Source organism: Balearica regulorum, chromosome 1, assembly GCF_011004875.1.
Source record: "Balearica regulorum gibbericeps isolate bBalReg1 chromosome 1, bBalReg1.pri, whole genome shotgun sequence".
Classification (NCBI taxonomy): domain Eukaryota; kingdom Metazoa; phylum Chordata; class Aves; order Gruiformes; family Gruidae; genus Balearica; species Balearica regulorum.
The window spans coordinates 217,083,416-217,111,100 of record NC_046184.1 but is presented as its reverse complement, the minus strand read 5'-3'; the positions used below and the strand labels follow the sequence as shown (position 1 = coordinate 217,111,100).

At 50.6% G+C, this 27,685-nt stretch overlaps 2 protein-coding genes across 7 annotated transcripts in view; one reads left to right on the top strand and one right to left on the bottom strand.

The window, feature by feature from the left end:
- Positions 1-920: 920 nt before the first annotated feature.
- PLEKHB1 (pleckstrin homology domain containing B1) lies at positions 921-10,812 on the bottom strand. 4 transcript variants are annotated; one of them, XM_075742632.1, is made up of 8 exons: positions 10,671-10,812; positions 7,860-8,016; positions 5,728-5,787; positions 5,092-5,244; positions 4,113-4,215; positions 3,143-3,182; positions 2,568-2,673; positions 921-2,427 (listed from the first exon to the last, which is right to left on the bottom strand). In XM_075742632.1, the coding sequence occupies exons 3-8, from the start codon at positions 5,762-5,764 to the stop codon at positions 2,291-2,293; spliced, it is 576 nt and encodes a 191-aa protein (XP_075598747.1). In that variant the 5' UTR covers positions 5,765-5,787; positions 7,860-8,016; positions 10,671-10,812; the 3' UTR covers positions 921-2,290. The 4 variants fall into 4 exon arrangements, with proteins under 4 accessions (XP_075598747.1, XP_075598746.1, XP_075598744.1 ...); XM_075742631.1 differs by lacking the exon at positions 10,671-10,812 and adding an exon at positions 9,929-10,026; XM_075742629.1 differs by lacking the exons at positions 7,860-8,016; positions 10,671-10,812 and adding an exon at positions 6,978-7,361 and having other exon boundaries at positions 5,728-5,790.
- A 772-nt stretch (positions 10,813-11,584) lies between these two features.
- The window catches only part of FAM168A (family with sequence similarity 168 member A), a 216,613-nt gene continuing 200,512 nt past the window's right edge, over positions 11,585-27,685 (top strand). Inside the window, exon 1 of one of the 3 annotated variants that reach the window (XM_075742626.1) lies at positions 11,585-11,808. The gene's annotated coding sequence lies outside the window, so the exon portion shown is untranslated. The remainder of the gene's footprint in view (positions 11,809-27,685) is intronic. The other 2 variants (XM_075742627.1, XM_075742628.1) reach the window with 2 other exon arrangements.

The following is a 27,685-nucleotide window of genomic DNA, read 5'->3' as shown; positions in this document are numbered from 1 at the left end:
AGCAACCCCGTCTCTTAGACAAGCGCTGCTCAGCTCCCACGCATGTTTCCTATCTGATCTGCATCCCAAGAGCAGCCATGGGTTTGTTTCGTTTCTCCGTCGGCCCCGCGCAGCGGGAATAACCGCAGGGGTCTGGGGATCGGTGGCGGGAGAGAGCGCGTGGTGCCGCGGGGAGGCGAGCGCACCGCGTGCGGGACCGGGGCTGGGAAACAGGAGAAGGCAGAAGGGATGAGGGCACAGAGGGGTGTACGGGGCTGGATCCTTCTCCTCTCCACGGAAGCTGGGATTTGCGTGCTGGGATAAACGCAGGGATGGAGGGGCCGTGGGGGAAAGCCTGAACCCTCGGCTTAGAAAACACTAAAATGTTTCTGAAAGCAGGGGGCAGACCAACCTCAGTTTACCCGACGTGCAAATTAAATAGACGCGGTGATGCTTTTTTAAGCCACGTTCAGGCTTAAAACGGGGCTGGCGGGGCCCTTCGCTGCACTGCTCCCTTCCTGCACGGAGACGACTCATCCCGCAGGCTCTGAATTCGGGAACCAAAGGACGGAGCCGCTCTGCCAATGTGCACTCGCGGTCCTCCAGCAATGGTGATTTCTCGGGCAGCTTTTTCCCTTCTGTATCTCTCTGAGGCCATCGTGCCGCACTCAGAGGCTGCCAGCGAGGACCTTGAGACCCTGCGGTGCTGGGGACCGTGGCCGGGTGCTGCTCAGACCCTGGTTTTGCAAGAAGCAGAGGGTGGGTTTGAGCTTTTCCAGTGGCCCATCCCACCCCTCGGAACTCCTGGTTGAAAAAAGGAGGAAAAAAAGGGTGCGGGAGGAGACGGAGAAGCTCTTGAGGGGGACCCAAACCTTCCCACCCCCTGGAGATCGGCGAGGGTGAGCAATCCCCTCCTCATCCTCACTCACGCACAGGCTGGGTCTCTTTATTCGCTGCCTTTATTAGACTGCGGATTGCGCTTTTGGGTTGGGTTGTTGTTTTTTTTCTCTCTCCAAAAATCGATGCGGTTGATGGGAGCTGGTTTGCAGCAGAAGGGAGGCCGGGAGAGCACGGGGATGGCGTTTTGGGATATCCCGATCCCCCCCGTCAGGCGCAGGGATGAGGTGATCCGGGGTTTTAACAGCAAGAGCGGGCTGGGGCGCTGGTGTCACTGCGTTTGGTTTTTTTTTATCTAGCTGTGGTGGGTTTTTTTTTTTTTGTTTGTAATTCTTGAATTTGATTAATATCGCTCGTGTCTCCAGGATAAAGTCGTGCCTGTAACGGCGATGCCTCTCCCCCTTCCCTCGACGTCTGCCGGGTGCTGCCCAACGCAGCGCAAAAAAGGTGAGCTGCCCCGTGTCCCCTGGCCTCGGGGCCACCCAAAGGGACCCTGTCCCCTCCCTCAATCCCAAATCCCTGCTTCCAAGATCCCGGCTTTGCTGCCAGAAAGGCTCCCCAGTCCGCAGGGAGAGCTGCCCTTTGTGATTTCTCCCCCTTCCCAAAAATCAGGGAAGCGACTGCCACTTGCCTGGGGAAGCTGTGATATTCCCAGGGCTCTTCCCAGCCCACTTTCCCAGGTTTTAACCCCAATTCCCTGGGGTTTGGTCCCATTTCTCCAGCTTGGCCAGGCCCATGGGACCGGTTTGAGGTTGGAAGGGGGTGGAAATCCTGCAAAGGTTTTAATCCCCGCTTTAATCTTTAAGCTGTCTCTTGAGCCTCCGGGGGGGGGGTGCCTCTTGTGTCAGCACCCGTCTGGTGCTGGAGCCTCCCCCCCAAAACAGCCCTCACAAAGCAGCTGGGCTGTGGGCTTCAAAGCCGGGGCTGTAAAATACCCGTTATCTCCCCCAAAACAGGGATCTGGAGCAGCACCCACTCTTCCCCTCGGTCCAAAGAACCCCGGTATTTCTGTAGCCAGCTCTTTGCAGGGGTTTAGGGTGGGGAATTGAGCCGGGTTTTGGGGCTGGGGCTCTGTACCCTCCACCGACGGCCCCAGCAGGTCCCCGGGCCTTTTGGGGGTGGGAGCGGGACACTGTGGGGTTTCGGGGTAGGTTTTGGGGGGTCTCTGAAGCATGTGGGGGTTATTTAATGCAAAAGCTGGAGCTGGGAGGAGGATAGGGGATGGGTTTGGGGCTGGATCTCTTGTCTCCAGGGTGTAGGGGACCGAGCAGGCTGTTTTTGGGAGGCCGAGGGTGGCTCACAGCGGGTACCAAGCCAGGGATGAGTTAAAGGGGGCTGGGGAGGCAAAGGGGCCGTGTCGGGGGGCTGCAGCCCAGCTTGGGGGGGCCGCATCCCGCAGGAGAGTGCAGGGCTGCTAAAACCAGCACGGCATCCACATGAAGGAGCCCAGGGCAGCGCCGGTGGCGGCCCCCGCCAGTAGCCCCAAGGCCATCTGGTCCCCGGAGACCCGGTAGGGATCCTCGCGCACGATGACGTGGGTCACCCCGGGAGCTGCAAAGGCAAAAAGCGGGGTGAGCTGGGAGGGGGGGGGGGAACCCCCTGAGAAATTAATCATCCGCTGGCTGGTAATAAGGAGAAGCATCAAACAAACGTTGGGGAGGGATGGGATGAATTGGGATGCGGCCACCCACCTCCGTACTGGTGGCCGTAGTGGCCGGAGCTGATGTAGGCGGTCTGGTGGGAGTCGAGGGGCACCGTCTGGTAGTAGTCGTCATCGTAGGGGTCATAAACGTGCACCTGAGAGCGGCGGGAGCGCGGCGTGAGGCTGGTGCCCAGACCGGGGCCGCAACTCGGCCGGCGTGGATGTGCCGGCGCAGCACCTCAGTTTCCCCACGTGTGAGGGGGGGCCTGAATCGTTGGGGTTCCCCCACGCTGCTGAAGGGGGGCCCGGAGTGTCCGAAACGCCCAAGTGATCACCCACCTGTGCTCGGGTCACCAGAACTGTGTCCCCCCGTCACCTGAACTCCGCCCCTGTCCACCGCTGACCAGGGTCACCCTCTGCTCTGTCACCTTCCGTTGGTGACATCACGAGCAGACAGCTCTATCGCTACCACTGCTCAACCTTCTGCCCCCTCTGGCTCCAGGGGCTTCGTTCCCCGGACCCCCATGGGTGCAGGGTCTCAGGGGGGCCACCCCGAGCTCAGCGTCGGCCCTGGTGCGAGGGGACTCGGGTTGGTGTTCCCCCTTTCAGGGAACGAAGCCTCACCGGGGTGGATTTAGCCTCCAGCACGGCCATCTTCCAAGCGCTGCAAATAAAACAGAGGGGACCTGGTTTTGGGGTGTGCTGGGGGGGGGGGTGGGAAGTGTCCCCCCGGGGCCGCCTGGCTGGACGGCAGCTCTGCCCGGCACACGCGTTCCCCCTTCCTCCCTCCTGGCCGCGGGGCCGGCACGGAGCTTTGATTCCCTGTTAGCCAGCGCTGGGCTTTAATAGGTGTGTGTGGGGGGAAAACGTGCTGGGAGGTTCCCAGTGCCGCGGGGGTGGACACGAGGTTAAATGCCGTCCCTGGGAATGGCCCTGGCTAAAACAAGGGCAGGCGGGAAAATGGCATCTAAATTGGGGGCAAAAAGAGGGTAATGGATAAATTTCCATTCAGCTGGGCTCAAGCTCAGTTCATCAAGCTCAGCTTGGCCACGGCTGAACATCTCCCTTCGGCTGAAGGTTTCTCACTTTTTATTTTTAATATTTTTTTAAATTATTTTAAAAATCTGTTTTTATAAAAATTCATATTTCAGGTTTTATAGAAATAAATAAAAATGGATGTTTCCTCCTGCTGGCCATGGCCTTAAGCCAATTAGGACTTCACTTTCACACGATTTATCGCCAAATACCAATGAAAACCCTTCCCCCGTGATCCTCGGCCAGGCTGAGAGGTGACTTCTCATCCGGGAGGGAAACCCGCCCCGCAGGAGACCAACTGCTTAAAAATAGCTCTGAATTATTATTTGGCTCTGAATTATTCAGCAGGAAAACCAAATCTCCACCTGTACCTATCGCCCTGCGAGCAAGCGTGGGTGTTTGAGAAAAGAGGGGCTGTGGGGGGTTTTAGCCAGGGGTGGGATGTGGTGGGAGCGGGACGGGGCTCCGGTGTGGCTGAGGCTCTTTCCAGACTCGGATATTTAAGATGAAAAAACTGCCCAGGGGATTTCAGTGTCGCCGCCGCGGGATTTTGGCTTACACGGCGTCGTCCTCGCTCTCGGCGCACAGCGTCGTCTTGGAGCCATCCCGCAGCACGACGGTCAGCAGGCAGTCGCGGCTCTTCCCCTCGGGCGGCTGCACGTCTGGAAGGGGCAGGATCCGGCCTCAGTGAAGGAGACACCCCTGAAACCCCCCTGTCCATCCATGGCCCTTCTTGGGACAGGGCTCCAAATTACCCCCCCCAGCACGAGCAGCTCCCCCCCACTAACGAATGCAGTCATTAAAAACCTGCCGCTGCGACACCGCGCTCGTAATTTGGGTTTAATTTCAGCTCTGTCTCCGCTTACAAGTTACGATCGGGCTCTCAAAGGTTAAAAGCCAACCCAAGCAAAGAGCTGGTGAGCAGAAACTTCCACCCCCACAGCAAGAAGAAAATGGAAGGCCAGAAAATTGCCAAAAATCTCAGTTTTGTCGAAGCGCAAGACGCTCGCAGGGGTTGGATCATGAGCAAAAATAAAATCTTAAATCCACGAGGTTCGTTTATGCCTGCGCCTTCCCCTGGCCTCAGAGCTCAGTGGGACGATCCGCCGAGAATAAACCTTTGGGTTTGTGCTCCCATCGCAGCTTTGCCGCTCGCAGCTCAAGAAAGGCGCTTTGTGTGGCGGCCGTGGGCTGCCGGGGGCCGAGCCGAGCTGCCGCTTCGTTCTCCTTGTTTGTGCGAGACGGCGAGGGATGAGTCAGGGCTGTGGGATCGTGTTTTGAACAAGCACAAACCAGGAGGAGAATTTCTCCTTCCTTCCCCGCGGAAAAGCAACGGGAGAGAAGATGCAGCGTGCATCACGTGGAGGATGGCCTGGCACTGGCTGGGAGCTAGAAAGGGGTGAATTAGGCAGCCTAGGGGGGTTTTTTGGGGTGTTCTAGATGTGCACAAGCACATTTCGGACCTGCAGAGCATGAATTAAAAGGGGTACAGCCACGCTGAGAGCCCCCCGGGGTTGGGGACACGGGGCTTTGCTCACCTCTGCACTCACGGCCAGTCCTCACGTCCCGGCAGCTGTATTTGATGTGGATCCGTCCGTCCATGTCGCGCTGCGTCTCGTCGTGGTAGTAGATCAAGCTGCCGTCCAGATAGAGGACGAACCAGTTTCTCTTCCAGCGGCGCAGGATGGAGCCTGATGGGATGGCGAGGAGGTGAAGGACTGTAGTGGGATACAGCCGGTGCGCTCACGAGACCCCGTGCCGTCCCCCAAACGTGCAGCCGGATCTCATCACCCCCTGCAAGAGCCGCTGCATCCCGTACGGATGCTCCTGGCACAAGCATCCAGGACAGCACGGCCAGGTGGCTTTAAATTAGAACGGGCTGCCAAAAACACCAGCAGGGCATCTCTGTGCTGCCCTGCCGTGTGCACAGGACCAGATCCAGCCCCGGACGCGGAGCCGTGTGTCCGTTTTCGTGGCAGAAGGCCCCTCTCTCTCCTCTTACGTAAATCCGTGAGCGGCTGAGCCGCCATTTCCTCGCTGCCGTGGATTAACCCACCCGGGCTGGGGCTCGTCCCCCCCCCCCTTCCTGCCTCCTCCCAGCATCCCGTAGCCAAAACGTCTCCAGGTTGGTTTTGGGGGGCTCCCAACCTGGGAAGCGCAAGGGTCGCACTTACTCTGCCGCCAAAGCCAACCGCTCTTCACCAGTGCCATGGCTGCGGGAGGGTTTTCCAGACCTGCTGGTACAGGAAAAATAACGGGGTTAAAATAGCAGCTCCCGCCTCGCCTGTGGCTTTTCCCCTGGCTCTCACCTCCTCACAGCTCCAGGAGCTAAGCGGGATGGGATTCACCCTCGTTGCCTCTTTTTTTTTTGGGGGGTGGGGGGGTGGGAGGAGAGGAATGAGCCAAGCATGCAGGTTAATCGGGGTTAGACAGACATGGGATTTCATCGTGTGGGAAACGTCGCGAAGGCAGGGAGGAGGAACTCCAGCCACCTTTATTTCTGCCTTTAATCTCATCGGGATTTAGGGATTATCATCCCGTGGAGGTAAGTGTAGAAATCTGGGCTGTGTATGAAAACAGGCAGTAACTCCCCACGGCCCCAGTAACTTTCCACGGCAAACGGCAGCCACGCTTGTTTGTTTTCCCTGCCTGGATGGAAATTAGTCCCCAACAAGGCCATGAAGTCATCGCTTCCCAGGTCCCTGAGCGGAGCCAACACCCCAGGGCCAGGCAGGAGCTGTTCCCCAGCCACTGTCCCCCCCCAGCCACCCCTCAACCAGGGACCTTAGTCCCCCTGTGATGGGGGCTCAGCACCCCGGGACAGCTTCCAGGACCCCCCGGCTGGGTCCCCTCCTGGCCTGGGGGTGCGGCGAGGCTCAGACCTCCACCCAGTACCTCTGTGCTTTGGTACCTGCGTTACCCAGTGCCCCAATCCCTGGGTATCCGCATCCCCCTGGGATCCGCAGCCCTGGCACCCTCATCCCCCACTGCTTGTATCCCCCTGGCACCCACATCCCCCTGGTACCTGCATCCCACAGAAATCACAGCCCCTGGGCACCCTCCCCCTCCCGTATCCCCATCCCCTGGTACCCCATCCCTCGGTACTCACGCCCTCGTGGCACGTTCATCCCCCCCCGTATTTGCAGCCCCCCGGTACCCACATCTGTTGCCCTCATCCTCCTGTACCCACATCTCCTGGTACCCGCAGCCCCTGGCATCTTTTTCCCCCCATTACCCACGTTTTGGGACACCCTCCTTCCGCATCTCTGGTACCCCCATCCCTCAGCACTGGCACCCCCTGGTACCCTCATCCCCGGTTCCCCCATCCCATCTCGGTACCCCCATCCCCCCGGTAGTCTCACCCCCGGTCCTGCCCCCATCCCGGACCCCCCGACCCCTCGGAGCCGCCCCGCGCATCCCTCACCGGGCGGAGGCGACACGGCGGGTCCCCGCTGCGGGCAACGCTGCGCTCCGCTCCCGCTGCCCGGTGCTGCCCGGCCCTGCCCGGTGCTGCCAGCCCGCACGGCCCGCCGGGAGCTGTAGTCCGGTACCGGCAGGGGCGGGCAGGAGCGGGCAGGGCTGGGGCGGCAGGTGCTGCTGGGTAGAAGCATCCTAAGGTGCTAGCCAGCGGGAAAATGTCGGGGGTTTAGCAATTTATCCCAGAAAAACAGATGCCCGGTGCTGGCGCGACCGGGATGCTGCCGGGCTGGTGCCACAGGTGATGGCCACGGTTGATGCAGCTGCGACCCGCCGAGGAGTCCAGCAGCTCCAAGCCCCGCTTCCTCCCCAGGGTCCCCCTTCTCCTCTGGAGATGGAGCGGCCGTCTGGTCGGGAGAAGTTGGGCAAAAAGCTGCCGGAAATATCGAACCAACGTCAGGTGGAGGCGAGCAGCGGTGCCTGCCATCGAGGGGGTCCGGACCGGGGCTACAGGGGCCGTAAATAACCCACGCGCTGGGGGCAGAGGAGCGGGTGCCCTCGGGAAAGCTCGGCCCAAACGGGAGCCCCAAAGCCATGCCCAGGACAGCGAGGGGATGCCCGGGGTCTCCAGCTGCAGGCAGAGGTGGGACCGGAGCTGGGCACGGGGAGATGAGATAGTTGGGGGATGCAGGACCCTCTTCCAGTGCTGGGAATGGATCTGAGGAGGTGTTTAATACCACAGTGGGATCTTGCCAGGGCAAGGACCAGCAGCACACCGCTGGCAGGAGCATAAATCAGGAACAACCCAAATTTGAAGCACCTAAGTGCTCAGCTGAATTCAATTTCTGAGTGGAGTGAGTTATCCTCTGAGTTAAAATCAAGGTCTGACCTGGGTCCTGCTGGAGGTAAGAGCAAAACTATCATTGGCTCCGGAGAGAGACAGGCTTGAGTCGCACGTGCTCAAAGGCTGTAGGGTTGGAAAAGCTTCCGAGTTGTTTGTTGCTGCACGTTACTGGAACCCTTCACCCAGCCGAGGCTTTGCAAACCTGTTGGGAGCCAAAAAAAATAGGGGTGAGGAGAGGAGGAGAGCCCGGGATGCATCCTTGCGCCCGGCCAGCAGCTGGCGGAGGTGCGGTCCCTGGCCCCCAGGCAGGTTTGGAAATTGCAGACTGAGGAACTGCAGGGAAAACACAAGGTTGAATTATTCAGGGAGATCAAAAGCCAAGAATCACCCAACCCCTCTCATCCATTCCCCTTCTTCCACAAAATAAGGCCCAGCAAGGAAGAGCTATAGATTTTTTTCATCTTTCCATGCATATATGTAGGGCGTGCTCAGGCGAACGTGCAGGTATTGCCTGTAGCAGGCAGGATTTGTGCGTGGGCAGGGATGCGTTTCTATCAAAACAAGCCTGCGGCGGGAGCCCAGAGCCTCCCCCAAAGCCTTTTTTGCTGCCCGGGGAAGGAAATAGCACATTTCCTACGGCTCCAGGCGCGTGCTGGAAATGGTTGGGCCTGAGACAAGTTAGGGAGAGCGATTCCCGGCGGCTGGCCGGTGTTACGTGGTTTAAAATACAAGTCAGGTTATTTATAGTCAAGGCTGGGCTGATAATAAAGATGTTTATTAAGCATCTGGCAGCCCTTAATGCAAAAAACCCCTCATCTATTCCAGCGGGCTTTTCGATGTAAAGCCCTTTCCCCTCCCTCCAGCACTGGCTTTACTGTGGCGAACAGCAGAAGGAATTAAATTAATCCGGTGGCACGCAGGTTGATTACAAAGGAGTTAAATTGCAATCGCCCCATCGGCTGGGGCACACGCACAGCAGCCCCACGCATCCCTCCTCGCTGGTTATCAGGCTGTAAAACATCCCGGTCGTGCTAAGTATTTCAGGGACACACATTTGGAAATCAGGGGCCGGGCTGGATGCTTTGTTCTGGAAAGAATTAATAAAAAAGTTCTCTTTGGATGGGATTTGAGTTGAAATTTGGATTTACTCCGAGCTATCCACTGGCTGCCGCTCCGTAGGTAGACGCGTGCCACAGTTTGGTATAAATTCTTCTCAAAGATTTTTCCGCCACGTTATTGTGAGCTCTGCCACAGGACCGGAATAATTTGTCTCCTTGACAGCAAAAGGACACACCGCCGAGTGAAATAAATAGATGCTCTATTTAAAATGGCAGCGGATTTTCATGGGGTTGAAAATCTATCGCACCGCACTAACGGGTTCTGCTTGGCTGCAGCCCCCGCTCGGCTGGCGGATAAGACATCAAGTTTATTCCAAGAAGGAGAGGAGGGAAACAACAACAATAACAACAACAATAAAAAAAAGAGCAGAAATATAACCCTCCCCCCGGGGAGCAAACATCAACCAGCCCACGTGTTTGTGATGGACAGGCTGAAATGGCAGGTGGCGGGGATTGCAAACCAAAGGCGGTACCATTAAAACATCGCCGAATCGCTCCACTTTCCTCTGGGGAAGAAAATGATGCTGGGTGGGGGGATTTGGGGGGTTTGGTTTATTTATCTTTTGCAATTTGGGTCTTTTTTTTTTTTTTTTTTTTTTGTTAGATGGAATAAATTTGGCGAACACTGGGTGGAAACTGTGACCTGAGGAGCCAGGAAGTTATTTCCAGCCGGCAAAGCTGCGCAGGTGGAAGAAGGAAGAGGATGCAAGGTGGGAATGGACTCGGCCCCTCGCTCAGGGGAACCAAATAATGGATTTCCTCCCATTTTCCATAGCGATTGGGTGCTGCTCGGTAAAAGAGACAGACTGTGAAACTTCCAGTTTGTTTTTCCTCCAGCTGGGCTCTGTCTGTGTCCCACTCAGGGCGATGTTACAGCAAGAAGCTGTCACAGAGCGGTTGCTCGGTGCCTGGTGGAGACCTTCCCCCCCATCCTAGCCAAAGCCTTGGGGTTTGGGTATAAAACAAAGGATTTTTGAAACTCTTCCTGCATCTCACATGATGTAGGAAACCAACGTCTCCCCCGGTGGGTCTCCTCCTGCTCCAGAGGCAGATGGACAGAAGCTCTGGGGGTTTGGACCCTCTGTCTCTGTGCTTGAACCTGGGGAGAGCCACAGGTGAGGACACCCCAACATTTGCTCTTTCTCTTACTAACACACATCTACTGTTGGGACAGGTTGGTACCTGGCTTGCGGGGGGGGGGGGCAAAATCCCCACGGTGGGCTGTCAAAGAGGCCCCAAATCCTGCTGGAGGCTCCTTTTACAACATTGGGCATCACTGCGGCTGAGCACGTCCCATCGGTGCCGCCAGCACCCTCCTTACTGTGGGAGAAATGTGCAAGGGGAAGTGTTTCCTTTGAAATTTTTTTTCACAACAACCCTCCCACCCCGTGCCAGCATGTCCAAGGGGTGAGACACCGAAGCGAGGCAGCTGGGGTGCGACCCTTGCCACCCCTGGGACAACCCCAGGAAAACCCCCCGTCCCAATTCCCTGATTCCCAAGGGGAGTGTTGGCCATAGACTGCTCGGGAAACAAAATTGCCAGCACAAAACTTCAGAAAAAGCCAAATACTTCAAACAGCAATGAGCATTGTGAGGGACTGAGGAGGGGACACAGGGACCTGGATGAAGACCGGTAGGAATTTAATTCTCTACCTCCCAGACACCAGCAGTTTCCCAAAATGCTCCTTTCCCACCCTAAAACGGGGTGCTGAGCTGCGGTGATGCAGTTTGCACCCACCTCGTAGCCGTGTGCACCAGCGGCTGCTGCCGGTCCCTCCTAAAAGGTTTCACATGAATTTTTCATGCTCGCTCCTGCATGAAAAAATTAAAGCGCTCGTTTGCGTTCCTGGAGAAGGGCCCTTTCCCCCTGCCCGGGCTGTGGGGTGGCCAGCAGCCACCTTCCCCAGTTATTTTGGGGGTGGGGGGGGTGGGGGGGGTGCCTGCCCCCCCATGAACCCTTCATGGGGGTGAAGGGTTTCGGCAGGGAAGCGGGGATGGGAGGAACGGGTGATGCTGGGGTCTGCGCCTCGCTGCTGCCAGGGCCGGTGGGGGGGGACAGGGAGGGTGGGGGGTTTCTTTTGGGGGGGGGACACGCAGCAGAACGGGCTGGAGGCGGGGAAGGGGGCGAGAGGCCGGTTGGGGTGTGAGGAGAGGGGACGGGGCAAGGCCACGGCAGGAGCAGGAGGCGGGTGGGGAGGGCTCAGGCCGGGCCCCGAGGCTCTCCCCTCCTCTCCCGCCGCTGTCGGTCCGTGGCCCCACCCTCGTCGGACGGCCTGGGGCCCGTTTCCCGGTGCCGGGCCAGGCCCCGGGGCCCGCGGAGCCCCGCGTTGCACAGCCCGGGGGGGGGGAACCCGCCGCGGCCCGTGTGCTCCCCTCAGCCCGCGCGGACTACAACTCCCATCAACCCCCACCGCACTACAGCTCCCGTCATGCCCCGCCGTACTACAACTCCCGTCACGCCTTGCTGCCCCGCCCCGCAAGGCCCCTCCGCACTACAGCTCCCAGCAGGCAGCGCGCCTGCACTACACCTCCCAGCACGCCCCGCGCCCTCCCGGGCCCAGTCTCCTTCCCCACCCGTCGCACGGACTACATTACCCAGCGTGCTCCGCGGCGACCGCCCGGCGCCCAGCCGCGGTGGCGGCGCGCGGGGCATGCCGGGAGCGGTAGTCCTCGCGGCGCCCGTAACGGTCCCGCTGGTGGTACTCCCCCCCCCCCCCCTCCGCCCCCCCCCCCGCCCGCCGCCGCCGCCCCCTCCCCCACCGGCTGGCGGCTGCGGGCAGAGGCAGGAGCCGCCGAGCAGGCAGCGGGAGGAGGGGGAGCGCGCTGCCGCCGCCGCACCGGCAGAGGGGACGCCGCCGCCGCCCGAGCAGCCGCAGGTGAGGCGGCGGGGGGGGGGGGGGGGGGCGCGGACGGACCCCCGGAGGGCGACCGGCAGCGGCGGCGCTGAGGGGGGGGCTGCGGACGGGGGAGGGGTGTGTGTGTGTGTGTGTGTGTGTGTGTGTGTGGCGGCGGGTGACAGCGGCGGGGAGGGGGGATGTGTGTGAGGGGAGCGCGGAGGGGGGGGGGGGGGTCAGCTGCGAGTCGTGTGTGTCCCCCCCCCCCCCCCCATTTCCCAGAGGGGACGCGGCCGGGACCGGCGATGGCGTGTGGGGGGGGGGGGGGGAGCATCCTCTCAGCACGGGGCTTTGCGTGGCCCCATCGAGGGTGAGGGTCACGCGTGGCAGGAGGAGAGCCCGAGTCGGTGTGAGGGGAGACCACCGTCCCGGGGAGGGCGAGACCCGGTCCCCGGAGCCTGTTGTGTCCGTGTCCCCCCCCGCCCCCGGGGCCTGTTGTGTTCCCCCCCCCCCCCCCGCCTCCCCCCGGAGCCCGAGGTGTCCCCCCCCCCCCGCCCCAGCCTCGGTGGCGGGGTTTGCCTTCAACCCCACGGAGAAGGAGCGGGCTCGATTACCCCCAGGTTTGGGCGTGGGGGACACGGCGATGGTCAGGGGGAGCCTGGGGTCACCTCACCAGCCGCCCTTGGGGGCGTTGGGTCCAGGGGGAGCCCGCCAAGGAGCCACCACCGCCGGGTCCGAGCCAAGTTTCACCTTCTTCTCTTCGTCTGGAAGAAGGGAAATGGAGTGACCGAGCTCACGGGTGATTTTCTTCTGCGTGTCCAGCTTTCAACCCTCAGGGAATGTCGGTGTGGGGGTGGGGGGGTGCGGGTACACCCCAGAGATGGGGGATACCGCCGCTTGACGGCGAACCCACCGAAAATTATCGAGAGGGGCACGCGGGGACGACGGCGGCGGGAGCGATATAGGGAATATTAACGAGCCCGCCAGCAACTTTATGGGATGGGGAAGGCCAAGTTGTGTCCGGCTCCCTCATCCCGCTCCCTTTTGCTGGGGGGGGTGTTTTAAAAATGGCCCAATTTTGATGAGAAGGGGGATGTCAGCGTGCAAGATCTGTAGCCTGAAAGCAGAGAGCGCGAGGTTGTGAAATGTAAGGGGGCGTTATTTTTTTTTTTTTCTCTTTAAAATAGTATATTCGAGTATATTTGTGAAAGGGGTGATTATTATTTTTTTTTCTTTGGTAATAATTGCTCGAATACTTTGTTGTTGGCGTTGTGGTTTTCAGGGCAATGAAGTCTATGGCTATATTGCGGGTTAATAATGCCCCAAAGGTGCTTAGCTTCAGTCCTTTATAGAAAACAGAGACGCCTTGAAATATGGAAACGAAATAAATATTCATTATCAAAAAAAGGTTTTGTACTGTGTGGGATTTTTGGGGGATTTTCCCCCCCACACACACCCCGTGATGATAAGCTTTCAGGTTATGGCTTGTATTTCCATGGACTGAATTTCATTCAGAAGGCATTCATGTAGTGCTGAATACTGTCAAATGTAGAAAAATGAGCAGGTTGAGTTTTTTTTCCCCCCTCTCCTGGACAAAGGCATGTTGTACTAACCAGAAAGGAACCCCAAGTGATTCTATTTATGTTTTAATCAAAATATGATTTAAGATGCAGTGGTGTGTTTATTCTTGCTGTTAAATAGCGATGGAGGAAGCTAGAGTTGGGTTTTGGTTTTTTTTTTAAAGGAATGTGAATGATGGAAACATCTTTAGGGAAACATTTTGCTGGACTTGATTGCATCAACCGCGTTATTTCATGAAATGTTAACTGTGAAGTGGTTGTTGATTAGAACTCAAATTGAGGAGCAATGTTGTGCAATGTAAAGAAAAAGGAAATTAGTACTCCGAGGCCAAATGCTTTTTTTTTTTTTTTTTTTAGTTCTTTCGGATTTTGATTTTGAATTTTAACTGTTTCATGGATTCTCTTGATCTTTATGGTTGAGTACATAACCCCTCCCCAACACCTATGGTCTGAATATTTATTCTTGCTAGATGTATGTAGTCATTCAAAGGACTGGTAGCAGTTAGCAATGTATTTTTTGGACGAAATATGTATTACATCTGATTAACTTTTGTCCTGGAAGTTACAAATATCTACTTACCCAGTTATGCATCTTAACTTTTTTTTTTTTTTTTTAACCAAAGTAAATGTTCGCATTTTTCAGAGTGGATGTCTCTCTACCAAATGATGTGCTCGTAGTGGCCTTTCATTTTAATGCATGTGTGCTAAGTATTTCAGATATTGTTGTTCCGATATATGGGGGTTTTTTTTGGTGTACTCTTTGGTTGATTAAAATTCTTGGCTGTTAGTAAAGACACATTTTTTTGGAGTGGTAGATATGTAACCCTTCTCCTTTGGGAACAAAGGGATTGGAAGCAAAATGACTGTGTGCCGTGAAGGTGTTTTGAATTTCTTCAGTAATAGGAAATATCGCTTGGAGTGAGAAACCTAAATGATACACCCGTATTGCATCAAAATTAATGTGGAATAACTATGGGGTATGGTCATTTAGGGAGGACATATTGTAGAAGTCCTTTCTGATCTTAGGTGATATTCATCTCTTGGTCAGAGTCGATGATAAGTCTGCATTGCAGTAGGTGAATTATTTAGGGATTTTTAAACCCCCTCTTTGCTGTTTTTTCCCCTGTATCAGTAACATACCACACAGATAACGGGGAAAACCAGGAGAGAAAGGTGATAGTGCTCTTGGTGCTCCTGGAAGCATTTCTCAGGCAAGTGAAACATTTCTGTGAAAGGCTGTCAGTACCTCAACTGAAAGCATAATTAAAATTATAATTCAATTGAGTCTAAATTTAATTATCTGATCTGTCTAGAAGAGCTTGTGAACCTCGGTTTAGATGCGTAGGTGCAAATGCAGCCACTTTAGGCAAGGGAAGCGTGTGTTTAATCCAGGTTAGTGTCCGCTTTTGGTAAGTTTTCAAAGGCGACCGCCGTGAGATTGGCACTGATCTCCTTTTCTGGGAAGTGGGACGTTCGCAGCTAGGATGGAGCTCGTGGGTCACCAAGTCCACGACAGCCAGCAACTGTGGAAAACATAATTCAATCTTGTTTTCAACCCGGGTGTTTTTCTTCTGCTGCCTCTGGCAGAGGAGTGTTTCAGACCTTTATCCTCTGGTAGTTCGAAACCTCCACGTTTCCACCCAGGAACTCTGCCGATTTCCAGCTCTGAAGCGGTTGGTAGCAGTTGATGAAGCTGTCAAAAGGGAAATACAACTTTTATATCTTCCTTTCTGAGCTCACTCTTTCCTTCAGCTGAGATTATGATCTTCACTTGTCTTCCAGTCATGCCTTTTGGGCTTGATTGTATCTGCAGAGGCCCCCGATTTCCCTTTCCGCAGCACAAGTGCTCTGTGTACTTTCTGTTTCCTCTGCAATCCATAAAGTCTCTCCTTAAACTGCGGCATTTTGATCCCGAATTAGCTCCCCTCGCGCTTGCTGACGTGCTCCTCTCAGCTGTGGCTTTTTCTCGGGCGGCTGCGGATGGTTGAGCCCCGTCTCCTCGTGCCGTGGAGGTGCTCGGGCTGACCCTCGTCACAAGGCGAGAGACGTGCGATGTCCTGCCGATCTCTTCCTCCCAACGCTGGTACGACAAAGAAGTATTTGAAGCATCCCCTAGAGAACTGTGTTATTAGTCAACGTGCTTGGGGAGGAGTGACTCTTGCATCGCTTTCAAAGTGCAAACAAGGTAATTTTTGTACAGCGCTGTCTTTGATTTATTTGCGGGTGAGATTGTGCGTCTGAGAAGCTGGCTGCGAAGGAGAGGTTCGTAACTATTCACGTTGATCTTGTTTCTTAATGTACCGTGATCTTTCTAATCAATTAGACTCAATTTTGCTGCTTAAAATCTGTAAGTCATCATGTTCAGTCCATCCATATTTGATCTAAAATGATTGAATGAGACAAGTGTTCTCGTTGTATTCTACAGTATTTTTCCAAACTACATAAACAGCATTTTTTTGCTGATTCCAAATGCCAATCGATAAGTCCCATCTGACGTTACTGGATTCTTGTATGCTGTTGTGCATCTCTTCAATAAATAGATGAAGATTTTTGTTTCAGTGATGATAAATAAAATCCACCTATCCATTTTTTGCCTGTTGATGGTCTTTTAACTCTTTGAATTAAAAAATATTGGCTCTTAATCTGTCACTTTTTAGAACTGGGAATAAATTTTCAAGAATTATTTCCATGTGACTCGACTACCTGCCAGTTGAAGGGATGCCGTTCTCCAGAGGTGTCTAAATTTTGTTACCTTCTTGTTCCTTCCACTCAATTGAATCATTCTGTTTCCATTTTTGTGTCAAAAACATTGAGATCACTAAATCTGAGAGGAAAATGTCAGTGGCAGTGCTATGTTTATTTATGCAAATTTGTGTAAACCTGATTTCTTGAGGAAGTAAGGATGATGTGATCGCATTATCTACTTGCCCACCAGTAATTCTGCGCCCCCTTTGGCACTTTGATCCAGATTTCAAAGGGCCATAGATGTAGAAGACAAACTAGCTTTATTTATTTTTTTGTTAAAAGTTTTGAGAAAGTTGACTGCTGGGCAGAGGGGAGAGAATAAAATCAGTGATTCTACCTAGGGAACAGGGTTCATAACAGTTGCCCTTATTTTTCCAGGAGACAGCATCTCGCTGGCCGGTTAGGTCATGTGCAGCTGGAGCACATGTGGTCCTTCGCCAAACCAAGAGACAGGGGCTGTGGGAGGGAGTTTGGGAGAAGTTTTGAGCAGGTGGAGAAGAGCTTGGAAGAATTATGTGGGTGGTGGTTGATGGCCTTCATGTAAAAATCAATAGGAAGTGCATGCTTGTTTGTCTTGCTGATTTTGGAGCCACACAGAATCACAGACTGGTTTGGGTTGGAAGGCACTTGAAAGATCACTTAGTTCCAAGCCCCCCTGTCATGGGCAGGGACACCCTCCACTAGCCCAGCTTGCCCAAAGCCCCATCCAACCTGGCCTTCAACACTGCCAGGGAGCCAGGGGCAGCCACAGCTTCTCGGGGCACCCTGTGCCAGGGCCTCAGCACCCTCACAGGGAAGGATTTCTGCCTCCCATCCCATCTCCATCTCCCCTCCTGCAGCTTCAGGCCATTCCCCTTGGCCTGTCACTCCCTGCCCTTGGCACCAGCCCCTCTCCAGCTTTCCTGGAGCCCCTGCAGGGACTGGAAGGGGCTCGAAGGTCTCCCCGCAGCCTTCTCTTCTCCAGGCTGAACCAGCCCAACTCTCTCAGCCTGTCTCCAGAGCAGAGGTGCTCCAGCCCTCCCATCATCTCCGTGGCCTCCTCTGGACTCGCTCCAACAGCTCCATGTCCTTCTTGTGCTGGGGACCCCCGAGCTGGACGCAGCACTGCAGGGGGGTCTCCCCAGAGCGGAGCAGAGGGGCAGAATCCCCTCCCTCGACCTGCTGCTCACGCTGCTGGACACGCAACCCAGGACATGGTTGGCTTTCTGGGCTGCCAGCGCACGTTGCTTGGTCATGCCCAGCTTTTCATCTCCCAGTAGCCCCAAGTCCTTGTCCGTGGGGCTACTCTCAATCCCTTCATCCCTAGCCTGTCGAGTTGCCCTGACCCAGGTGCAGAACCTTGCACTTTGGCCTTGTTGAACCTCATGAGGTTCACATGAGCACACTTCTTGAGCTTGTCCAGGTTCCTCTAGATGGCATCCCATCCCTCAGGCATGTCAACCGCACCACTCTGCTTGGTGTCTTCTGCAAACTTGCTTGATGGTGCACTCGATCCCACTGTCTATGTCATTGATGAAGATATTAAGCAGTACTGGTCCCAGTATGGACCATTGAGGGACACCACTTGTCACCGATCTCCACCTGGACATTGAGCCATTGACCACTAGCCTCTGGATGTGACCGTCCAACCAATTCTTCATCCACCGAACAGTCCACCCATCAAATCCATGTCTCTCCAATTTAGAGAGAAGGATGTTGTGGGAGACCGTGTCAAAGGCCTTACGGATGACATCTGTAGCTCTTCCCTTGTCCACTGATGTAGTCACTCCATCACAGAAGACCACTAGCATGGTCAGGCAGGACCTGCCCTTGGTGAAGCTATGCTGGCGGTCTTGAATCACCTCCCTGTCCTCCACAGGCCTTAGCATGTATAGGACATATATTTTGTATTGTTGTGCTCTGATATATTGGTGCTTTGCTTTGTTGGGTGGATAATCTTGACGTGGGATTTTGTGTTTATTTACTTGTTGGTTTGAATGGGTAACAACAGGAAGAGTTGTGAATTTTCAGGGTTTTCTTTTGTTGAGAGGCAGGCGTACTTTGCGATGGGTGTCTGAAGCAAGAATCCCAGACGCATAATTAAGATCCCAGTCAAGGAAGATCCAGCTCTTCAAATATATCCACCATTTGCAGATCTTCTCAAATTTGTGGAAGCTCTTGAGTATGAAGCAGCTTTTGGGAACCAGGCCTTTTTTTTTTTTTGTTTGGGCTCCAAACAGGAACATGAATACACAAATCCGAGTCACTTCCAGATAGAATTTTAATATATAACTTCACTCAAATATGAGCATTTTGTTATTTGTCTGTTTTTCTGCCTCTCAGTCTGAAAGCAGATGACATGGTTCATCATCCTTGTATTGAAGTAAACCTAATATTTTTTCCCTCTTTCCTGCTGGAACTCTGTAGGGAAGTGATGATTATGATGATATTCATGGTATAATACTTTCTTTTTCAAAGAACTGTCTAGGGAACGAGGTTCTGTTGAGGATAATGGGTTCCTCACAGCGCGAGTGTGACTTGAATAATTTTTAAAAAGTTCCTCTGAGTTTTGTTTACTATGGATGTGCTGAAAACCTGGAGCGCCGCAAAGGAATTTCAAGTGACTGTGTGCTTTCTGGGAGAAAAAAATGTGGGCCTGTTGATGCTCTCCAGCAAACCATTTGGGAGGTTATCGATTTGTAAAAGCTGAAAAAACACGTTCCTGTCCTCTGGAGATGCTGGTTTTATTGGGGCGCGCTTTTCCCTGGCTTTCCTTCCTCTCTTTGAGCGAAACAGTCACCTGGAAAACTGGAAGGCACGAAAAGTAAAAGAGCAGAAAAATGGGGTTTATCATAGCTTTCATATGATAACTTTTTAAATAGGAAGATTAATGCTGAAGTGTATTTGTAGGCTGAACATTTTTGCCTTCCTTGTCTTAGCAAGGGTTAGAGATTCAGCAGGATTATTGAAGACAAGCTTAGAGTATTTTATGAGAGAAGAAGTACTAAACTGGCAAGAAAAGAATAGATGCCATCGTGCCTGCTAGGCATGTCTAATTCTTTGATAAAATGGATAACGATCTCAGGCTGCAGCAGAAGTTAAAATAGACCCTAACATCTCGAGTTCTGCAGGGTTTTTTTTCTTGCTTCTAATTTGCTGTTCAACTTAATCAGAAAGATCTGGCTCTTTTATGGCATCAGACTCTTTAGTTTATCTGCCAGGAATTAAAGCGCAGTATTTGGGCTTTTGCTTTTTTTGGCATTAGATACCCAACTCTCTAAACTTGATAACATGTGGATTTTATCATTTTGATGTTGGGAATACATCTCGAAGACAAGTAAGAAGTTTTGAGCAGTCAGCTTTTTCCCCATTTCCCTTTCAGTTCTTCATACTTGAATTTGTAAGAGATGACAACTTGCTTTTTTAATGGACAAGGGGGTTTATGTGATTATTCGTAACAAACTCCTAAGACTTTCCGCAGTCTCAACAGATAAATATGTTCCTGTTCTGGGGGTCATGCTGGTCCATGCAAGATTTTGGACTTAATGGCATTCTGTGTGTGCCATATGTATGTGTGTAGATATCTTTTTTTTTTTTTTTTTTTTTTTACATATGAGACATCTTGTTTTGCGTTACTGACCAAACAGAGTTGGAGATGATCTCTGGAAAACAACTTGCTTTAACGTCCCATTGTCCCTAGATGGGTGCTACTCTCCTTAACCTATTTCTAGAGGTACTTGGTCCTAACTGAAGGAAGCCTCCAAGCATGTTTGATCTTCTCCTGCCATTTAGGTGGACAAAGTAAGATCACTCGTTACAGTTGCTGATGATTTTTCAACCAAGATGAATGTAGTGTCTATGCAGACAGGCAGACTCTAAGGACTTGTCCCCATTGAAAAGTATTTTGAATTAAGCTTGTGAGCATTTAAAGTGCAATTACTTTGGAATAGGTCCCCATGTGAACATTTATTCTGTAGTAGTTTATTCCGCAAATAGTTTTCTTCAGTTTCCTGTGTATGTCATAACTTAATGAGACTTAATGGCTTTTGCAAAAACTACAGCATTCCACATGTTTTTCAGGTTCAACGCTGTGTGGTGTAGGCAGCTAGAGTGAGGTTTCCATTTGGCCTTGTGGTTGTTTGGAGGAGGAGATCTGACTTATTTTACGCGTGCCCTACTCTTGTCCTAGAGTGGCCAGTGCCATATTCAGAGGGTGGTCACTTGGCCACAAAAGCAGGGTCACCAGAAAGCTCTCCTGTCGGTCGTCCTTGCTCTTATCATGCTGCAAGGGAGAGGTGAAACTGATGCAAGGAAAATTGCTTAAAGCTCAAGTTTGCTCTTGATTTAACTTACATTCACAACAGAATTTTTGAAGTCTTCAAATGCAATGCCATAAATTTGAGAAATTATTTATTTTCCTTTACTGTAACATCCAAATCCCAGCTGTTGAACTGGGCAGCTAGCTAGAATCTTCTGAATATGGACTGATCTCGTTTGGAAGCTCAAGAAAATATTTCTTTCCATCGGATTTTTTTTCACTGTCTGCATATAACACACATGCACACAAATCAAAGTTGTAGAGAAGATACTTGGTTTGGGTTGGCTACTTCTGTGGTAGTAGACTTATGTTGGTGGGCTCAGTAGATAAACGTGGTATCGCATCTGTTGTCATCTGCGTTTTAGCTTTTCTTTCTTGATTCCTGGAGTTTGATTTTTACCTATGTGTTTGTTAGTGTTACCGTCAAGAAATAATGTCTTAAGTTGCTTTAGGCTTTGTAAAATGGTGCTGGAGTGTTTTACAGCAGATCGGTATTACCTGGAGTTTTTGCTGGTTTGCGAATCAAAGCCCTCATTTTATGTTACAAACAACTTCTGAAAAAAAGGCATAAACCCCTCAGAGTTCTTGGTTGCTTTTGGATTGCCATTTAGCAAGGTGTCCAACGCGCATCACGTTGTCCTCTCCTTCTCATCCATGCCACTGCTGCGACGGTGGTCCAAGAGGTAACCCCTTTCCTTTCTGATGCTGCCTCTGTCACAGTGACCTGCAGCTGTATATACAATTAAGGTTGCTTCTGTCCAAGATTCTTGGAAGGTCTTTGCAGACCTCCCTGGGTTAAGCCTTGCAAGATCCTTGTGTGTAGATGTACTATCTCTGTTTTCACCAAGGAAGAACAGAGCCTGGAGATTTCTTGCTGACACTGCACAGATTTTTCCCTGGAAAAGAAGCCTAATGGCTGTTTATTTTGGGCTACTGTTTACCTTCCACCAGGGCAGTCAGTCTTAGTTTGAAGATCTCAAGTAATGAAGAATCCACCATTACTCTTTATATATTTTCAGCAATTAGTTACCCTCTCTGATTAAAAAATTTAGGTCTAATTTGAATTAGTTACCAACTGTTGCTTCCAAAAGTCTTTTCTTGGCTAAATTAAAAGGTCCTTTGATAGCCAATAACTTTTCCCGTTGGAGGGAACTCGTAATTCCATAACGGAGTGGTCTTTCAGCTTTTATTTTGGGTAAGTTAAAACATGTGGCATTGAGCCAGGAAGTGTTGAGTGGTTTCTGGCCTGGTAGTACCTCAGATTGTGTTTCAGGGTCTCTGGCTTTCAGAATTTGTTTCCTAGATGTAATACCTTGCATTTGGTTGTATTGAAATCTACTCTGAGTGGCCTTTGCAGTCCCAATTGCTGTGTATCGTCGGCCTGTTCTCTTCATCTGCCATCCAGAGCACCATTCACAAATCTTGTCCATGATTATATTAATTTCCAGATCTATAGCGGACCTCTTGAATCGTAATGGACTCCCTGTCAAGCCCAGCAGAACCCTACTACGGCTAACTTTGTTGACAGTGATTTTCCACGGATGACTGCTTTTAGTCATCTGTCAGTTGGCCAACTCTAAATCTGTTTAGCATGCTCTGTTGACATAGTATAGTGGTAATTTTTTAATCAAGATGTCATGCTCAACAAAAGTTTGCCTGTTAAATCGCAGCAGTTACCTTTATCAACCTGATTTTGAATCTCATCTAAGAATGAAATCAGCTTTGTTTGACAAGGCCTATTTTCCATAACATTGGGTTGATTGTTGTTAATTTTGTTCCTGCCCTTTTTAAGTCCAGATCAAATCTGATTCAGTTTTCTGTTATTTTATCCAGAGCTGATGTCTGGCTAACTGATTCATAGTTCCTTGGGTCATCTTTTTGCCCTCTCCTGATGTTGTGTTAGAAATCTTTGTCTTCTAAATTTTCTCCTGCGATCCAAAAAAATATTGAAATTAAACCCTTGGGGTCTCAGAAATGGTGGAGGACTCTTTGAAGACTCTCAGGTTGAACAACCTGGTCCTCTGAGGCTCCTTTCCTTGCTGAAACGCGGAGCTGGTAGAGAGCTTGGGAAACTCTCCAGTCCAGTCACCTCCTTGAGGCAAGATAAAGTGTCTCTAGAGCATCCCTGACAAATATTTTTCTAATTTTTCCTTAAAATCTTCCAGTTTAGGAGGTACCCAGCCTCCTTATGTAGCTGGTAGTGGGTGCTTAACCAATTTAGTTAAAAGCTTCTCCAATATCTTGTATCTCTGGCAAATTAAGAGATTTTGCTTCACTCCAGAGGACGTGCAAAATAACCCATCTCCTTGTCTCCGTTGTCACCGACGGGAGCGTGTTACATTCTCCTTCAGTTTTCTTTCCTCCAGGCTGAACAAGGTCCTTTAATCTGTTCTCGTGGATCATATTGTTTCCAAATCGCTTTATTATTTTTGCAGCTTTCCACAGTACTCTGATGTGTTTACTTCCTTCCATACACGGACTCCGTACTCCGTGGCCTTGTCAACATTGTATAAAATGAAGTAATGCTATTTTCCACGTGGCGCTCTATTAAAACAATCTGAGATGCCTTTTTTTTTTTTTCCCAAATCCATCGTGTTGTTGACTTACATTCATTTGTGATCCAATATACCCTCTAGGTTATTTTCTCTCATCCAGCAGCCTAGCTGGTTATTATCCACCTGCGCAGCATCCGCTGCTCTCGCGCTTGTCTTTATTGAGTTTCACCGGGCTATTTTGGTTTGACACAATTTGATCTTGATGCATCCGCGTTGTATCATTTTTTTTCTTTATCCTGTAGTTGCTTTTATATAGGTTCCTTAATAATTTTTCTAGTATCTTCCCATTGATTGTGAGGGGAGCTAAATCTCTTAATTTGCTTTAGAAGCTTTTCCAAACTCTGTAGCTATTTCCTTTTTGATCCCAAAATCACTTTGAAACTTTGTGAGTGAATATAAGTGGATCATCTGTATGCAAATTCCTTAATTTTTCCTTTGGTAAGTTACATTTGTGAAAAATCAACATCTTAAGTGATGCCTATTTTCATTACATTGATATTTCATTAAGATGATAACTGAAAAGTAGAAACGTCGCACACGTTAAAAGCAATTATTTAAATCAAGATATTTTGCAATCATGATTGAATTACTAGACCTAGATATATTTAAATGTGAGTCTGTTCTTTTTCTCCACTGTCAAGACTTCCAGTCCAGTGGTTACTACAGCTTTATTGGTTTTAATGAGGTCCAAAATAGTTACTTTGTGTTATAAATTGTCACCTAGCATTTTGGGAAACTAATCCCCTGTAATTACTTGCTGCATGAGAGTTTCTGTACCTCTCTTGTCTCCTCCGTAACCCCGCATCTTTCCCCCCCGCCCCTTGATGTGCCCGTGGAGTCACGTACCCAGCTCCCTGTCTTGGTGCTTCCCAGAACCTCCTCCTGGGCTTCTCCCGTTATAACACACCGAGTTACTGCTGAGCTGCCCTGGGAATTCAGTTCTTTGGCAGTACTGATAACCGTCAGAGAGGCGAGCCTTTTTTCCCTCCTCTTTGTAGGGGTACGTTGCAGCCATCGCTTCCCTTTCATATCTGAACACTGTCAAACTAATGGTTTTAAAGTCCAGTCACACTCTCATCGCACCAGATATCATTTCTTTTCTTATTGCTGGTCAGGATTTTATTTGTTCCTGCTTGTTATTCAGACTCCTTGCATCCATATATAGCAGTAGAAAATTCATTTTCTTTATGGACGCTCTTGTCTGACTTTGAACCTCATTTGCCCTTCTAAGTGTCCTTCTCTTGTGTTTAGCTTGTTCCTTTCCTGGATGCATCAGCAGTTTCATCTGGGAAGGTGTCTTATTAGTTGGAAAGATGCTGGCTCTGCAATTCATGATCTCTCTGTTCCCTGCAATATCGTTCAATCACTCAAATCCAAATATTCTCATCAGTCGTGCAGCCTTGTTCAGTTCGCCAACCTTTTTCTGCCTTTTCTTGCATCTAGTACTGGATGCACGTTTTAGCTCGGGGTTCAACAACGTCTGGATGTGCAATCAGACTATGAATGGGGTGCAGGGCTAGCAGCACTGGTATTTTGAAGCACTCGTTTGCAAGAGGCAGCACTTTGCAATTTCTGACTCTTCCTGAACTCTACACTCAGTAAAAGCCGCTGTCTTGTGTACAAGCAAGATACCATTGACTAGCAGATTCCTGCCTGTTCAAGAGGAAGCTTCTACCAGATCCTGCTTGGTTTCTCTTGGTACGCTCCAGCCGTCACATGGCGAAGAAAAAACCTGGCGTGGCACCATACAAAGAATGCCAAATCTTGACTTAGATTTTCCTTTTCAGGTCTTTTCCAGGATCCCTGAAATCTTTTCTCATCTGCTTAGTTCCAGCTGACGCCGAGTTGCTGCTCCCGGTATGCGTGGTTACTTCTTTTGACCAGAGCGATTAGCCAATATTTGTGATCGTCTGTTGAAAGAGGAAATCGATGACAGCCAGGTGTTTCTTGGAGGCAATCGTGCTGATTCACAGAGCATGTTTGCAGAGGCCGGTTTTTCCGAACACTGTCTGAAGCAAACAGCAGGAGACCATTTCGCTCAGTATTCCAAGGTCGTTTTTCCCTGCCAGCACTAAATACATGCGTGCACGCACGCACACATACACGCAGAGTTTTTCTGTGACTTACGCTATGGGTGTTTCTCTGGCTGTCCTTGACTTTCTTGTGCTTTCCTGATGCTCTTCGCTGATGTTTCTGGCTCTGTCAGTAGGCTCGACAGTCCTCTCTCCTGTACTCTGTGGTTTACATAGTTTCCACTTCCGATGCTCCATGTCTGTGTTCAGCCCTTGGGAAGCTTTTTTTACTCACATCTGTTTAGGCCGGTTTGTGGCTAGCCTTGCTTGCTTTAACCTTTTTATCCAAAATTCCACGTAACAGAATTGTCTTCAACGGAGATTTTTTTGGATGAATTCATAATCTGGTTCAGCCTTGTGCTTTCACTTCAGGGGAGATCTCTTTGCCGGAGAATCCAAATCTCCAACCTTTTTTTGTTGTGACTGGTATTTTGCTAACAATGAATGATGATCTCGTGGTTAGATCGTGGGAGGCGGGCATCCGGTTCTTTCAATGCCCACGATTTCCCTCTAGTTCACAAACCGCGTAAGCGGTGCCTCAGTTTCCCATTTGGAATACGGCCAAAAAGGGATGGTAATGCCTGTACTTCCCAAGATAGATAAATAAACACTGGGAGGTGCCCTGATACCCACAGCGATGATTTCCTTCCCTTCTCCAGCACTTCAGGGAATCAAACGGTCAACAACCGTGTGCTCGTGGTCGGCTGGTTGGGTTCCTTCGTTGTGCCCTGTATGGAGTTTTTCTTTAAGTTTTATAAAGATTTCTAAATGGCACCAAATTATGCTGCTTACATAGAAATGGCTCTCGCAGAAAGTGCATAACATCAGTGCTGCAGAGACTGTTAAGTGCCTTACTCATTTCGGTTTACAATTCAGGCTGGTGCCTTTGATCTGTGAAACTCTTGATTTGAATCTTATCTCCTTGTGAGACCTCTTTCCCCAGGACTGTGCTGGCAGTCAGGATTAGCTGGGCTTTACTTCGTTAACAATCTTGGTTTTGAATCTGAGAGGGCTTCAGCAGAGTTTTCTCCTGGGGCAAGGGGGGCATTGATTCTGGAATATGTTTTTCTCGGTGTTATCAGGATTTTCTGGCTATCAAGATAAGCTGCGGGGCTTACGGATCATGTAGTTTTCCTCTTACATTGGCAACTGGAGGAAGCCGTATGTGTCTTCCGTGGTTTTAGGTTTTATCTGACCTTCCTATAATTTTACCTTTTTATTATTTCATATTTCTTGCTTTGTATGTGCGTTTATGTTAACCAAAAGCTAGTGGGAAGAACACTGGGGAAAAGCAGGTGATCTTTGTCTTCAAAGTTCATGACTTGTTCTGATTTTAAAAAGAAAATAAAATTGGAAAATCTTAAGGACCAGCATGGCAAGACACATTTTCTGCATCCTGAGTTTCAAAACTGTTTCACTGTCAGAGTTAATAAACGTGAACTTTTGCAGGTGTCAGATCTGTGGGTCTGTAGAAGCGCTGGCTGCTCTGGAGTGAGGTCACTCATCTAAAAAGTTTGAATTATGCCCGTCACTGTTATTTCTGGCTGTGGTACAGCCATAGAAAGAAAAATGTAAATCAGTACCACTCAGTGGTACTAAGATACTCATTTTCTTACTAGCAGCTATATAACTTCTCAAGCAATAACTGCTACCTGAAGTGCTAACCATAAATTCTTGTTGATGCTAAAAGTCTTGTTGATGATAAAAGGTACAACCCCAAAATCCACGATACAGCAGTGCAAAATAAACTCAAAGACAAAGGGACCCTTTGCTGCCATCTGCATCTACGTCTCAGCAGAATAAGAATCGTGATTGTATTTCATGACTGCAAATTCCTGAAGTGCTGGCACCCAAATCCAGAAATCCTGACGCTGTTCTTTGAAGGCAAGAAGTTTTGTGTGGGTGTCTTGCAGTAATTTTAGCTCCTTTGCTTGATACAGCACATACCTTCTCTGAACTAAGGCTATTGCTTGACTCTTGATGTAAAATATAGCGTGCTCTAAAGGCTCTTCTGATAGCCAAGTATCAGGAGATAGTATTTCTATGAAATAGCATTTAAACTGTGTACTAAAAGCACCTGAAGTACTTTTATGGCTTCCTTCTCAGACCATCCGAATCACTTACAAAGTGTAGTTAACCTAATAGTGCTTTTAGAGGTAGAGAAGTGTCGTTTACCCCAATTCCCCATCTGTAAAATGTGCATCAGATGGGCTGAGAGCCTGGTTTTGTCGCTGGTTTAGGCAGGCGCAAGTCCTCGGTGCTGCGAAAGATGCAGTTCTGCCCTCCCTCCTGCCCCACTCCAACATACCTTGTGCAGAAGGCATCGTTTCATGAGATACTGATGGGACCAGTATACCAGTATGTTCTGCTTGGAGCTGCCCAATTAGGTTTCCACCTGGTGTGAACTTGTACTTGGGAACACATGGCCAAGGAGAAGGGAGGTAAACATGAGACTGCATCTTCTGGTAACACCACGAATTTATTGACTTAAACGACCTTAAATTTGGCTTCAGGACGTGAAACAGCATCCTCAGGGTGTTCTTTTACGATGTGTTTGAGGTAAGAGGACTGGCCACCTTGCTACGCTCTCTGTGATGCTTGTCTGACTGCGTGGTGAGCTGGTTCAACGCACTGAGCTGGCAGGAAAATAACTTACAGGAAAACCTTGCA

Bases quoted from the DNA above. Each gene is read 5' to 3' on its own strand.
- PLEKHB1 (XM_075742629.1), bottom strand. From the start codon at position 7,164: ATGCTTCTACCCAGCAGCACCTGCCGCCCCAGCCCTGCCCGCTCCTGC. The intron at 5,245-5,727 runs GTAAGTGCGACC...CCATCCCATCAG, and splicing joins CGGTTGGCTTTGGCGGCAGA to GCTCCATCCTGCGCCGCTGG. The intron at 2,428-2,567 runs GTGGGTGGCCGC...TTGCCTTTGCAG, and splicing joins CTACGGCCACCAGTACGGAG to CTCCCGGGGTGACCCACGTC.